This window comes from Balaenoptera physalus (genome assembly GCF_965194825.1).
Source record: "Balaenoptera physalus genome assembly, chromosome: 3".
Lineage (NCBI taxonomy): Eukaryota > Metazoa > Chordata > Mammalia > Artiodactyla > Balaenopteridae > Balaenoptera > Balaenoptera physalus.
The window spans coordinates 63950605-63965849 of NC_138890.1; the positions used below are offsets into that span (position 1 = coordinate 63950605).

Sequence of the window (15245 nt, forward strand, 5' to 3'; positions counted from 1 at the left end):
TCGCTCCAAGAAGCACTTCCAGTCAACCTGCCATGACACACGGCAGGCACCATGCATGCAATGGCCCAATGAGGGCAGAAAGAAACAGGGTCACGAATCTTTCCTCTTTTACATGTGTCCCCTCGGGACAGCGTGCAGGTGACCATGGCAAATTGGAATGACTGTTTCTTTCACCCTACATTCACTTCTGCCTCTCCCGAGTTATTTATTAAGTACCTACTGTATGCCAAGACTGTGCTAGGCACTGGCGATACAGAGATGACCAAGACACGATCTCTGCCCTTGAAGAGATTCTCACTCAGTCCAGTGAGAGAAAACAGATACATCAATCAACAAATTACGGTGCAGTGGGGCCGGCACACCCAGAGAAGTCCTAGCAGGTGTAGGAGCTGCAGAATAGAGAGAATGCGTGACGATGGGGGCGCCGAAGCTTGCAGAGGTGATACTTGAAGGCCGTTCAAAGACTGATTTTGCTAGACAAAGGAGTCAAGACAGTATATCAGGAGGCAATTTATCAAAATCTAAAATGCAAAAACTATGAACTATTGATTGCAGCCTTGTTTGGAACAGCAAGAGATGTAAAACAAACTAAATGAGCATTGCTAGGAATCTAGTTAAATAGATTATGATGGATCTGAACAGAGGGAAACTGTGCAGCTTTTAAAAGGATGAGGACTTTCTCTATATTCTGATGTGGAAAGACCTCCAATTATAATGGTAAGTAGAGAAAAGGCAAGTCGCAGAACAATGTATATACTGTACTCTATGTAGAGAGGAAGCAAAAGGAACACATATTCCTTTTTGATCATATAATCATTTGAAAAAGAAAAATAACCTGAAAGGGTACACAAGAAGAGCACAGCAAGGGGCGCCTGTTGAGAGGTGGGGGTTAGAGGTCATGGTGGGTGTACAGGCTTTCTCTTTATACGCTCTTGTGCTTAGAAATCATGTCATTGTTCTACCTATTAAAAGTCAAATAAATAAATGCAACATTAAAACAAAATAAAATGCACTGACCCTTTGACTCAGCAAATCTGTGCAGAAATATGATTTTACATAGATGTTCATTAAAAGAAAAACTTGGAAATAGCCCATCAACATAGGAATATTTAAATAAACTGATATAGCATAGACTTTAAAATACTGTTTATAAACAATGAGAAAGACTTTTTTGTGCTGACAGAGCAAACCTCTATGATATTGTTAAGTGAAAAAATGCAAGCTGTAGAAAAATATCCATAGGCAAGTCTCATGTACGTAATAATACAAATGTGCAGATACAGAAAGCAAAGGTAGAAAAAGGGTATCCTCTGGGGAAGGGAGTGAAACAAGAAAGGAGATTTGAAAGGACTTTTCGCGTTTGCTTGGTATACCTCTGTACTTAAATCTTTTATAAGAAACAATTACTTGTGTATAGAAAAGAATTAAGACTTCCATGTATTTGTTTGCTAGGGCTCTCACAACAAAATATCACAGACTGGGTGCCTTAAATAACAAAAAGTTATTTTCTCACAGTTCTGGAGCCTAGAGGTCCAAGATCAAGGTACTGGAGGACTGGTTTCTTCTAAGGCCTCTCTCCTTGGCTTGCCGATGACTGCCTTCTTGCTGTGTCCTCACAGGGCCTTTCCTCTGTGTATCTCTTCCTCTCCTTATGATGACACCAGTCATATTGGATTAGGGCCCCACCCCTACAGCCTCATTTAACCTTAATTACCTCTTTAAAGGCCCTTTCTCCAAAGATAATCACACTCTAAGATACTTATGGTCAGGGCTTCAACATATGAATTTTAGGGGGAAGATTTGGTCCATAAAATCCCTCCAAAAAAGAGTATTCTAAACAGTAGGAACAGCACGTGCCAAGGCAGGGAGGGATAAAACAATGTGGTATACTCAGCACTGCGCTGCAAGAGTGTAGACTGAGCAAGAAAAAGAGGTAAGAGGAGACAAGAAGAGGTGAGCCAGTGTGAAGCCTTGGTCTTAGCCCCCAGCCTCACCACCCTGCCACCCCGCCACCTACAGGAAAACGCAGCACTGTGTCAGCAGACAAACAACATATATATATATATATATATATATATATATATATATATATATATATATATATATATATATATATACATATATATATATATTTAAGTGTTTTACAGACTTGGTCACCTATGTGGATAATGAGCTGTTGCTAACTAACCTTCCCTGCCCTCCTGGGCCTCAGCTTCCCCACGTGTAAGAGAAACCAGATGGTGCCTGGAATACATGGGTCTCTGGAGCACTCACCCCAGGTGTTCTGCCCCATCCTATCGAGCACATTGTGCGTTGGTCCAAATGAACATAACGTGGGAAGTCACGTGATTAGCATGAGTGATGCCCACTAGTTTGGGAGAGAAGTGAGCAAGCCCACGGCTTGTGACGTCCAGTTATCCACCACAGGGCGGTGCTAGGAGACAGAGAGAGCCCACTGCAGCCCACTGGGCACTGGGCTTCTCCTTGTCTGGTGAGAGCAAATGTCCCCACTGTCTTACTGGTGATTCGTGTACAAGGACCCTGAGATCGGCTGCTGGGACGTGCCTAGTGTTCATGGTCACGATGAACCTTAATGAAGTATGTATTTGTAAGTTCTTACAGGAGAACACTTATTTATTCAACAGATCTTGAGCACCTACGTCCGAATCCACAGACCTGCCTGCCTCTGTGCCTGCCCCGCCCCGCCCCCCGCCATTGCCCTCCTGTAGGCAGACAGGCCTTCTCCCCCTGAGCAGCCCCAGCCATGCGCCCTGGCCCCCTGCCCTCTCCCTCCTCGGGATCAGCCACTGCACATTAGCCCTCCCCACCTACATCCTCACCCTCTCCCCCTCTCTAGCTAATCCTGCCTGTCAGCATTTAAATGCATCTCTTGATCTTTTTTTTTTTTAATAAATTTATTTATTTATTTATTTTTGGCTGGATTGGGTCTTTGTTGCTGCTCACTGGCTTTCTCTAGTTGCGGCGAGCGGGGCCTACTCTTTGTTGTGATGCGCAGGCTTCTCATTGGGTGGCTTCTCTTGTTGTGGAGCACGGGCTTCAGTAGTTGTGGCACGGGGTCTCAGTAGTTGTGGCTCACGGGCCCTAGAGCACAGGCTCAGTAGTTGTGGCGCACGGGCTTAGTTGCTCCGTGGCATGTGGGATCTTCCCGGGCCAGGGCTCAAACCAGTGTCCCCTGCATTGGCAGGCAGATTCTCAACCACTGCGCCACCAGGGAAGTCCCATCTCTTGATCTTTTAAAAAAAAAAAAAAAAAAAAAAAAAAAGTAACTACAAACAATCCTCCCTCCATTTCACCTTCCAGCTCTGAACCTCTTTGTCTCCTGTTCTTTACTGCCTACGAAGAATTGTTTACACTTCTCACTGCCTCTCCACTAATTAACTGCTACTCTTCTCCACCCCAGCCCACCCGCACTTGACCTGGTTGAGAACTACTCACCCCTTGGATCTCAGCTCAAATGCTAGCCCTCGGGGCAGCCTTCCCTGACCCCCAGGGCCAGGACCCCCAGCAGCCAGCTCTTAGCCCAGCTCTAGATACAAAGAGCTGATGAGTTAACATACTCGTGTCATTGGCCAGGCTGCCTGTCCCAGGAGGGCAGGATTGCCATCCCCAGTACCTACCTAGCACAGCCCAGGCACACAGTAGGTGAGTGCTAGGTGGGCACATAGTAGGAGGTTTGCTGAGTGACTGAAGGTTGAACATCAGGCAATGTATTAAGCTATGGAGATACAAATAATACTTACTGAGGGTTTACTAAGTATCTGACATTGTTTTTCCTGCATTAACTTCTTTAACTCCCACAAGAGCCTATGAGGTAGGTATTATTATCCTCATTTTACAGATGAGGAAACTGAGGCCCAGAGCAGCTAAGTCACCTGCCATGGTTACACAGCTAGTAAGGAACAGAGGCAGGGTTTGAACCCAGCCAGGCTTCGGAGCCTGTGCTCTCTCCACTGCATCACCCTTCCTCTCAGGTCGGCAGTCCCTCCCACACCTCTCTGCTGTACAGCCGAGACCAGGAATGACCCCTGTCCTCACAAAGCTTCCAGTCTAAACGACCTGTATAGCATGTCCCCATAGAGCAGGCCAGGTGCTGATGGGGTCTCAGTAAAAGCAAGCCTGCTGGTGATGACCTTATACTCTCCTGGCACATCCCAGCAGCTTCATGTGGGCCCCTGCTGGGCTCACAGCCCCTTGAAGCATAGCTCGGGCCTGTGGGGAGAAAAGCCCACTGCTCACAGAGCACATATTCAGTGCCGACCTCAGGGCTACGGGAAGCAGGCTGTCACCATGAGCAGAGGAGCAAGCCCAAGACCACTACAGCCCAAGACGTACAGACCTACGTCACACAGCTATTAAGGGTCCAGCTGATTCCAAACCCCACGCCTCTTTCCTGGCCTCAGACTGCCCTCCTAGGACAGGGGCCCAAGGAGCCTCCCTACAGAAAACACACCCCTGCTACCTCTCAGGGGGCCCCACTCAGCATTTCTGGCATTGCCACCAACTCAAAAGTAACAGATCTGGGCTTTAAATCTACCACCACCACCACTAGGGAAGAGGGCATGGCCAGACTACCTCCTGCCAGCTCATCAGGTTTGCTCCCCTTAAATTACATACACTAGACCTCTTAACATCATTTGACAGCACTCTGACCAATGAGAAATACACTTTCTAATAGGAAACACATGATGGTGTCTGATATGGTAGCCACGAACCACATGCACTGAGCACTCGAAATGTGGCCAGTCCAAATTGAGATGTGCTATGAGTGTAGAATACATGCCAATTTTGAAGACTCAGTATGCCAAGAAAATCTGAGCTATCTCATAAATAATTTTTTTTTTTAACTCTCTAGGAGTTAAGCCAGCATTTTATTTATTTATTTATTTTTGGCTGTGTTGGGTCTTCGTTTCTGTGCGAGGGCTTTCTCTAGTTGCGGCAAGCGGGGCCACTCTTCATCGCGGTGTGCGGGCCTTTCACCGTCGCGGCCTCTCTTGTTGCGGAGCACAGGCTCCAGACGCGCAGGCTCAGTAGTTGTGGCTCACGGGCCTAGTTGCTCCGCGGCATATGGGATCCTCCCAGACCAGGGCGCGAACCCGCGTCCCCTGCATTGGCAGGCAGACTCTCAACCACTGTGCCACCAGGGAAGCCCTCATAAATAATTTTTATGATGATTACATGTTGAAATGATAACATTTTGGATCTATCAGATTAAATAATATACATCACTGATATTAACTTCACTTGTTTCATTTTACCTTTTATAATGTGGCTCTTAGAAAATGTAAATGCCCTTGTGTGGTTCTCCTTTGCGGCTGACGTTATGTGTCTGTTGGATAGCACTGCCTCTGATGGTGTGCTGTTGTTTTCCTTGCCTCACAGGAGGATGCAGATGTGGAGTGGAAGTTTGCCCGAGCAAAGCTCTGGCTGTCTTATTTTGATGAAGGAAGAACTCTACCTGCTCCTTTTAATCTAGTGCCAAGTCCTAAATCATTTTATTATCTCATAATGAGAATCAAGATGTGCCTCATAAAACTCTGCAAATCTAAGGCCAAAAGCTGTGAAAATGACCTTGAAATGGGCATGCTGAATTCTAAATTCAGGGTAGGTAGCGTGGGACTTATGGGGCTAGAGAGGCAGCAGGAGGGGGAGGGGGAGCTGTGTGTGTGTGATTCAGATGGTGCCCCTGATACAAGGGAAGTCAGGAGCCCGGAGGGACCCCATGCTTTTCAGAATCAGCCAGCGCATCAGCAAAGCTGCGGCGCCAGCAGGGGCAGCCGGCCGGCCGCAGTGCCCCTCGTCCTGCGGGCTGAGCCGGGACCCCACTGAGGGACTCCTTAGTGGACTCGGAAGCAGATTAGCTCTTCCCGGAAAGTATCTGCATTATGATGTCTGCGAAGAAAGGTTCCCTGCCCATTATCTCCCCCTCCTGGAGATTCTCAATTGTTAGCATATTAAGATCTCTGGGGAGTCTTGCAGGAAGGACACCCTCATCACTTTAACTGAGTGCTTTCCAAACAAAGCTGACCAAATGGTAATTTGTAACCCACTGACATCCTACAGAACTAGAGGCCCCAGGAACATGTTCTAGAAAGCCAAGCAGCAGTGGGTATAGTGACCTCCTGAGGGTCCTCATTTTAGAGACAGCCCCGTATGCAGGTCCTGTTCGAGTCCTAACATGCATGTATGTACAATCATGTATCATGTATTATGTATTATATATTACGTATTCTCTATTTTTTTTCCCAGAAGACTCGCTACCAGGCTGGCATGAGGAATTCTGAAAACCTGACAGCAAATAACACTTACAGCAAGCCCACCAGATATCAGGTAACCACCCCTTTCCCAGGTATGGGCAGAAGTGGACTCCGTTAAGACACCGATTTAGTCACGTGGCTGTGTCACTCCCCCCAGAACACAGCTTCATTCCTTCCTTCATTCGACAAATATTTATTGAGTGCCTACTGTATGCCAGGCACCATGCTGCCTCCTGGGGATACAGACATGGTTCCCATCTTACTGGAACTTCCAGTCTATAGAGAGAGAGACACAATGAGCAAGTAAACACACAAATAAATATGTAACTTCAAATGGATAAAAGTGCCAAGAAGAAAACAATCAGATGTTAAAATGGAGAAAAATAGGGAGCCCCTGCTTAGATATGGCTGTCAGAGGATGTACCTTCAAGGAGAGGACAGTTAGCTAAAACCTCAGAGATGAGAAGGAGGCGGCCACGTGGGGCCTTTCAGGCAGAGGAAGAGCATCAGCAAAAGCCAGAGGGGAGAAGCTTGGTGGGTCCAGAGCAGCTAGAGCTCAGCGAGCAGGGGAGAGGGGAGGACGATGAGGTCAGAGTCGAAATCAGGGGGCTGGAGCAAGGGCAGGAGGTGGATTTTACTCTGATGTACCTAGGAAAGCAGTGGGAGGAGTTTAACTTGGGGGAGGGAGAAGATGATAAAATTTTATTTGTGCTTTAAGAAGACTAGCTAACTGCTATAATGAGAAGAGACCGGTGAGGACAAGAGTGGAAGCAGGGAGACCAGTGAGGAGGATGTGACAGTCATCCGGGTACAAGGAAGGGCGACTTGGAGTGTGAGAAGGGTGAGGGAGAAAAACTGACGACTCAATATACATTTGGGATGCATCGCCAAAGGGACGTATTGCAAACCAGCGGGCGCGGGGTAGGGAGAGGCAGGCACGCAGGATGGCTCCCAGGGATCTGTCTTAAGCAACCAGGTGGATACTGATGCCTTCGGTAAGCACCTGACCTTAGACTGCCAGCCGGCAAAGTCTGTTGTTATAAAAGTTAGGAGAACTTTTATGCTTACAGATCTTGCTTTGCTTTTGGAAATTAATGCAAAATCTCTGTATCCGTTTGCATCAGCCAGTGATAAATGGTTACTACAGGTTATTGATTATAAAAGTGCAGGCCATTCTTTTCCTGCTTTCCCACTCCCAATGACCAGCAGTTTTACCCATGCTGACCATTTCCTATCAGATGTAAATCTGAAGCTGTCCTGAGTGTTCCTTCAGGCCAAGGTGATATGACCCTGGTGCCAGCATCCCCGAGGGAGCCATTACAGACTTAGCATCTTCCAGACACAGGTCTCTGATTGAATCTGCAACCATATTTCAGAAGCTAGCTGTGCAGTTACGAGGAGTTAAGCGTACAATTAAGAAACAGCCCGTCCCTTGTAGCACTTATAGTTTTATCAGGTGACATGGGCTAAAAATTGGCAGAGGGCAAGTCTTGTCTTTAATTGTGCACAAAATTGGACCTGACCAGTTTGATCTGCTTTGAGTTATTTTACAGGACAAATCCTTTGGTCAGGGGAAGGATTTTTATTTCTCAGCTTCTCGGAGAGAAGTAGAGATTATCTGTGCCACAGAAAAGATAGAAAACCCTAACAGGGGCTTCCCTGGTGGCGCAGTGGTTAAGAATCCGCCTGCCAATGCAGGGGACACAGGTTTGAGCCCTGGCCTGGGAAGATCCCACATGCCGCGGAGCAACTAAGCCCTTGCGCCACAACTACTGAGCCTGTGCTCTAGAGCCCGCGAGCCACAACTACTGAGCCCATGTGCCACAACTACAGAAGCCCACGCGCCTAGAGCCCGTGCTCCCCAACAAGAGAAGCCACCGCAATGAGAAGCCTGCACGCCGCAACTAGAGAAAGCCCGCGTGCAGCAATGAAGACCCAATGTAGCCAAAAATAAAATAAATAAAATAAATTATTAAAAAGAAAAGAAAAGAAAAGAAAACCCTAATGGATTAGGGCCAGATCTCTCCTGGGTTTTGAGCAGAATCAGCAGCTGACATCAAGGAAGGCAGCTGACGTGATGAATGTCTATACCCAGGATGAATCCTTTATGAACGAGGCCACGTTCCAGAGTGGTCTTGAGCAATCCCATTTCTGTCTTTCATCCTCACTGGCTGAGTCCCTGCAGCCTTCAGTCTCCCGGAGAGCTTCCTGCTATGATTACACAGATTAGCCGGTTTGCAGCTTCAGGCTACTGATGGCCTGGGAAAGCAGGCTCACCCTGTATTTTGTGAATCCAGCAAGAAAAGCCTGGGGCGACTTATTCAAATCATTGTCACCAGAAAGAAGACAGAAAAACTGGGCCAGTGGGCCTCAGAGGGAGAGGGCTGAGAGGACAGTGGATGGAGCAGAAAGCATCTTGCATTTGTACATTCGCACCTTGCTCAGTCCTTCAAGGTCAAGCCTGGGCATCTTCCTGAGCTATCATCTGCTCCAATAGGAGTAAACGTTGAGTTGACACAGACAGGCAGCTGGAGCAGACTAGACACTAGGGCATGTGCGAGAGGCAGGATCTGTAACCCCCACTGAACAGCTGAGGGAATTCAGGCTTCGTGGCAAAGGTCACACGGATGGTTGAAGTGAGATCTGTCTGACTCAGAAGGGCACCCCTCTTGCACCCCATCACGCTGCCAGGGCACTGGCCCCTTACTCCTCTTCACAGTGTCGGAACCTGCCCTGTTTGTGTCTGACAGACACTGGGAAGAGCTCTATCTGAGCCTGGCGGGGAGGAAGCTAGGAACGGAAGGTGCTTTTGCTATCACGGGGCAGCAACCGGTACAGAATGAAGGACTTGGGCAGGGATCTAAAAATGGCTCAACTGATTTCTTGGGCCCACTGGTGGCCTTCCACACTGTATTGCTTTCCTCTCAAAGCAACTTCCAAAAGTGCCAAGAATGTGAGGAGCCCAGCTCACGCCCTCTTTCTTACCATCCAGGCTGCGCCCACAGCCTTCATCTCTCGGAGCATGTATGCTGTCAGCCTCTCACTGTCGAGGTTCTGAGACATTCTGGAGCGGTCCCGATAAGATAAAAGCCCCGTCGTTGATACATGTGTAGTTGTTAAGCTTGTTTCCTTTGTGTCTCTAGTGGATCTGGCTGATTGCTCAACTTTAGCATGTTGGGTGTTTATTTTAAGCTTGTCATTCCTTCAGCTTTTTAGGGCTCTCTGTTATAAGGGAAGGCAGTTCCTCCAAACTTCAGAGGCTCTCTGTGCTTTGCTTTTCTTAGGCTTCCAGGGATCTGAATTGTCATTTTTCACAAAATTGCTTCCTTGCTTTTGTAATTTTTTTTTTTTTTTTTTCCAATCTGGGCTCTGTGGACATGAGACCAAGCAATGGAACAAAACCATGATACCAGCAAAATGCCAAAGTGTGCTTCCTATCAAAGCTACCCTTGACCTGTTCCAAGATCTGGCATGTCCACCTGTTGGGGTGTGTACAGACTTCATATACTCAGTCTCTGAGGATACATTTCATTCATGGGCAAAGCAGACAAGCTGCATCACAAATGAATCGTAGAATCTAGTCACAGTCCATCACTGAAATAAGCCCCAACTTTTACGATGCAATCCCTTCCCCAAAGCCCAGTGGGGAGTCCTCTCTTTTGCCTTCTAGATGACCTTTTCTGTAGAGATTAAAGCCAACAGGATAGACAGCTTGCCAACACTGATTTCTTCCATTCTTGGGTCTGATAAACCCCAGTTTAACAAATGACTTGTCCTGTGATCCATTTTGCCCATTCTCTTCCAAATGTTCCTCAATGTCTCTGTTCCTAGGTGGCGGCATTGCTTTCCTCTGGATGCTACTTGGTTTGCCACGTTCAGCATGTGTATTCTCTTCCTTGTCTCTGTCCTCAGCTGCCCTGGCTGCACAGAGCGGTCCCTTCCATTCCCTCCTCACCAGCAGCAGCCAGAGGCCACCTGGCTCTTGGAGTCTGGGCAGGGGAACTGTGTGCCTCCCTGCCTGGATGTGGGTCTCAGTGTCACAACCATTCTTACCCATCGGGCACCTCACTATTAGTTATTTTTCCTGAGTAAGATCACTGAATATACTCATCTCCAGTACTTGCTAAGTGCCTCAGGGCAAAGTGGGCCAAGTTGGCACTGACAAGGGCGTGTGAATTTGGGGAAAGTTTATTATCTCCATGAAGTGAAAACTCTATGGAAGATGGCCAGGAAGGGTCGCAAACTCATCACAAAGGACCATGCTTTTCCTCCACATAGTGAAGTAGGGGAGGCTTTTGATGTCCATCTTTTCTGCAAACAGAGATCCTCTGTAGCATCCACGTTAAGAGAACTTTGGTCATTTTCTAACCATTTCAGACTTGCTGGGGACGAGACTGGCATCTTGCTCCCACAGATCCCAAGTGGTCTAACATGCATATGCCAGAGGGGAGGCTAGGTCCTCATCAGAGCATGAAGTCTCTAAGCAACCAACAGGTGGTCACACTGTTCTCCCTTAAGGTACACGTCACTCCTGGGAGTGAACCGGGGTACGGAGGAAGGTTAGAGGGTCCCTGCGTGTCTGCCGTGCTCACGCGATTCTGCTTCCATATTAAACCTCTAAAATCCTAATCTGTGGTGAGAGGCTTAAAAGCAAACCCTTGCTGCTCTCCCCTTGGAGCTGCAGGTCTGCAGAAACCACAGCTCAGATCAAGCATGCCAGGGTTCAAGAGCAAGCCTCGGGCATTTAGGACAATGACATACCAGTGACCCTCTTCTTCTGCGGGCTAACAATCCATCCTCTGAAGTCTAGCTGAGGCTTCTTCTTGCATAAAAGACTTCGTGCTTTGTAAAGGACAGATTGGTACCCAGAAGCGGTCCAAGCCCCCTGTGACCAACAGGAGCCAGTTTCCTGCATCTCATCTCCAAAACCATCGTGCACTTAACCTTTTTCTGAAGCTTGGACGAAGCCTCAGCTTTGGTTTCCATTTTGGTTAAATCCCAGATCTGCCACTTTCTGGCTGTGTGACCCTGGAGGAGTCACCTCGCTCTCTGAGCCTCAGTGACCTCCTCTGTAAATGGAGACGACAACCCCCATCTCACCTGGTTTCTGGGAGGATTCCATGAGGTCGTTTTGTCAAGGAGGATAACACAACTCCTGGGCTGCAGGAAGTACTCAACAAATTTGCATTAATAATAAACACATACTATGAAATCTTTTAAAGTCATCAGTTTAATCGTGTTGCACTAAAACACAATGTGCACATGAAGCCAGGAGGATGACAGTTGCTGCCGTAGCTATGAAAGGATTCTGCTCAGCTCCATCACAGAAAAGGGAGCTCTCCACTTCCACTCTCTGGCTTATAATTCTACATCGTAAATATACAGTCTGTTTAATTGATGGATCCAGAAATGGAAGGACCTCTAATTCTTGACGTTTTCCTTTAAAAAGGCAACAAACTTTAACTAGATCCCTTTGTCTTATGTCAGCCTGAAAGTTTGCAGTAGAATACTTCCAAATTTCTTATTCAGTAAGAATGTCAGACACTTGGGTATCTGGTTTGTTGGGGTTTTTCCTCCATGAGAACTGGTTCGGGACAAAGTTTATTTTGTTTTGTTTTTCCAATTCAAAGTGAAAAGAGCATCACTGAGTCCCACAAAAGGCACAGATTCTTAAAACTTAGGTAACCTGCCTTATTGACTATGAGGACATCAGTGAGAAATCTAGCGTTGCAGTTTAACCACCAACAGGACAAGACCCAGGCCTCTCAGAGAAGGAGCAGCACGAAGGCAACTCGCTAATGAACTGTTCAGCCTGAAATTAGAGCACGACACAAACCACAGAGCCAAGCGGACCACCAGCAGGGGCTGAGGAGGGGCAGAAGTGGCCCACGTGAGCTGGCTCAGAGCTCAGGGTCCCGGGACACTGAATCATGGACTCACAGGGCTGGAGACGCCTCCTTGGCGAGGTTGTCACCATTAAAGGCCCCGAGGGAACCACCAGTTGGTGATAATAATGAGATCAATCCTCCAGCTCTCTGCATCCCGGCAGCTCACTTCTCTTCTACTTGCAAGAAGCTTTTCCTGAGCCCAGGTAGTCAGAGAGAACTTAGCCACCTGCTTGACCTCACACAGCAAAGCTGGGGACAGAATTCAGGGCCCTTCAACCTAGCAAATGCCACCTCTGTCCTCTCGGTCCTCAGAGTGAGCAGGCAAGTCGGTCACCAGAAGGGATGCCGAGGGGCAGGGAATCCCCCCCTTCACGGTGCTGCTTGGCTCCTACAGATTCAGAAGGCTCGGCCACCAGAACATTTTTAGATCCTGCGATATCGCAGTAACCCTGGAACGACTAACTGGCAAAATCCAAAGTTCACCGCCTGCAGTCTTTCTTACACTTGGCTCTATTCTTGGTGGCTCTTAAGTGTTCCTTCCTGCCTCCTTGGCTTATAGAATCTGGTATCTGCATAATAAGTGGGACCTCCAACGTGACTCGACAGTGTGACAGCGTCGGGCGGGTGGTGAGACTTCAGGGAAGCGGTATCTTGGCCAACCCTCCCAAGGCTGTATCTGTCTCTGCCTCTGGTGGGAATTTTCCAAAGTACAGTGGACTGGTCCTCCGTGCCTGGTCCTGACTGTGGGCTAAGTGAACCTCCTCTCCTCCCCAGCAGCTTGACGGAGGCAGCTCCACCGGGGCTGGCCTGCTAAGATTTCCTTACTGCCCTGTGATTGCATCAGTTGTTGAAATACAAGAAAGTGTTTCGGAGCTCAGGCCCCGAGAAGAGGGCATGATGGGCTAAGGTCACAAAGGCCAGGGTAGAGGCAGGCCCAGGACCCTCAAGCAGTGCCCGTGGATCTCAGGTGATTCTGTCTCTCTGCGTGGCTGGACCTTCTGCCACTGAGAGTACGCTGTTTTCACATCCTGGGCTCAGGTGGTATTGAATCCAGAGGTACTGGAGCCTTCCCCACTAGGCAGGGCACCCCTTGAAAGTGAGGCATCAGACAAGGGAGGACCCCCAGTGCTGACAGGCGCTCTGCAGGAGGGAAGGCACTCACACCTACAGCACACGAGCTGCCTCTGCTCGGCTGGGCTGGTTTGATCCCTTCCTTATGTTCACATTTCAGAAAATCATGAAACGGCTCATAAAAAGATATGTCCTGAAGGCCCAGGTGGATAGAGAAAATGACGAAGTCAATGAAGGTAAGCGATTGGATTCATTTGCCGTAGGGCGGAAGCCAGACGTGGTCTCACCAGGCTAAAGTCAAGGTGTTGGCGGCGGGGCTACGTCCCTGTCTGGAGGCCCTGGGGAGGCTCGTTGGGCTGTTGGCAGAATTCAGGTCCACGGAGTTGTAGGACTGGGGTCTCTGTCCCCCGGCTGACCATCAGCTGGGGCTGCCCTTAGCTCCGACCTTAAAGCCGCCCCCCAGTCTTTGCGTGTAGCGCCTCCATCTCAGCACCAGCAACAGGGCGCGGAGCCCCGCTCACACAGTTGTTGTGCCTTGTGCAGTCACGGCTGCCGTGAGTCGGCCTCATGTCCCTGGAGCTCAGGATGGCCCCAAGCTCTTCCTGCCCTGAGCACACATACAGACAGCAGCAGACCGTACACCTCTTCCAGATTCCGCGGCAGCCCCGGTTCTAGCTAGCTCTGTCCTGTCTAACCTCCTGGCTCGCAGAAGCTACCAACCAGCAGTTTCTCAAAGAATCCCCCACCTGAGAAGCACTTGATAAAAATGCGGATCTAGAGCCCACCCAGACCTAATGAATCGGCATGGCCTGGGGGTCTGCATCGTGATAAGGGTGGCAGGTCATCCTGATGCACGCTGCAGTTTGCAAACTACATTATTTTCCCTGTGTGGGTTATTTTCCAGTCTATTTTAAGCAGTGACTCTTAAACGAAAAGCAAATTACCATACACCAGGTAATTAATCTTCATGAGACACCTGGGACAAGTATTTGCTACCTAGAAAGAGCCTCCTCCAAGAGTGAACGTATGCAGTCTCTCCCTTGCCAGGACCCCAGGGGCCTCCCGAAGGAGGCTAGTCAGTTAGTGACCCTCTGCTTCATCCTGGGACATCCACAGTGCGGCCTCAGGGTCAGCAATGACCGAATGACCCCGGGGCTGACACTGTCTAGGAGCCGAGCAGCAGCCCACCTACCCACCCCTACTGTTGGGTCTCAAATACAAAACTGCCGGGTGTCATGGCAGCCAGCTCCCCGCAGTGTGTAACGTGATTGACAGGGATGTGACTGATTATAGAAGGTGGGGCTGCCCAGGTTCACGCCACTAGAATCACACCATGAAACTGGGGTTCAGCGAAGCCCCCATGGAAAGAAAATAGGGGATGTATGCCTTTGTCAAAACTGGCCAAACTGTACCTTTAAGACCTCTGCATCTTCTGTGTATAAGGAATACTTAAAAAACACGTATGACTAATGTGACCCCAGGCAGTGGACTCCCACTTGAGCCAAGTCCAGTATCTCTCAAACCAGGAGAGAACCTTTCGACTCCCCTTTGTGGTTAATAAGAAGATTCCCACAGCCCAGGCCTATGTGGATTTCTAACCACATGGTTCGCTGTGGAAAGAAGTGGAAGACGCTACCTGTGGTCCCTTGCTAAAGAAAGAGGAGAAGGCAGGCCTACCGTGGTGCACCGGTGAGGGGTGCTGCTTGCGTGGTCCGGACAGACCCTGCTCCTGCGAGGCGGCCTGGCTCCACGGCCGCAGTCACTGTGCTGAGCTGATCCCCTCAGACACTTGGGAGTTTCTCCTCCCTGCGACGACAGAACAAAACATGGAGCATGATGAGAAAAAAATGTTTCAGTTAACAAGGGTGTTGCTTAGAGTCTGGAAATCTGCTTCTAATGGCTCCAAAACCAGCATTCTAACAATCATGATAAAATAGGTGTTAGCAGTTCACAACCCTGATCTTGATTCTTCCATCTACCTCAAACCCTTAATGGAGAGCGTGACCAGGAA

General features: G+C 48.7%; 1 protein-coding gene across 1 annotated transcript in view; it reads left to right on the top strand.

The window, feature by feature from the left end:
* Nucleotides 1-15245, top strand: part of LOC309657329 (short transient receptor potential channel 7) — a 59479-nt gene that overhangs the window by 40005 nt on the left and 4229 nt on the right. Inside the window, exons 5-7 of the mRNA XM_082454616.1 lie at nucleotides 5401-5622; nucleotides 6268-6348; nucleotides 13395-13470. Of these exons, the coding sequence (XP_082310742.1) occupies nucleotides 5401-5622; nucleotides 6268-6348; nucleotides 13395-13470 (379 nt within the window). The remainder of the gene's footprint in view (nucleotides 1-5400; nucleotides 5623-6267; nucleotides 6349-13394; nucleotides 13471-15245) is intronic.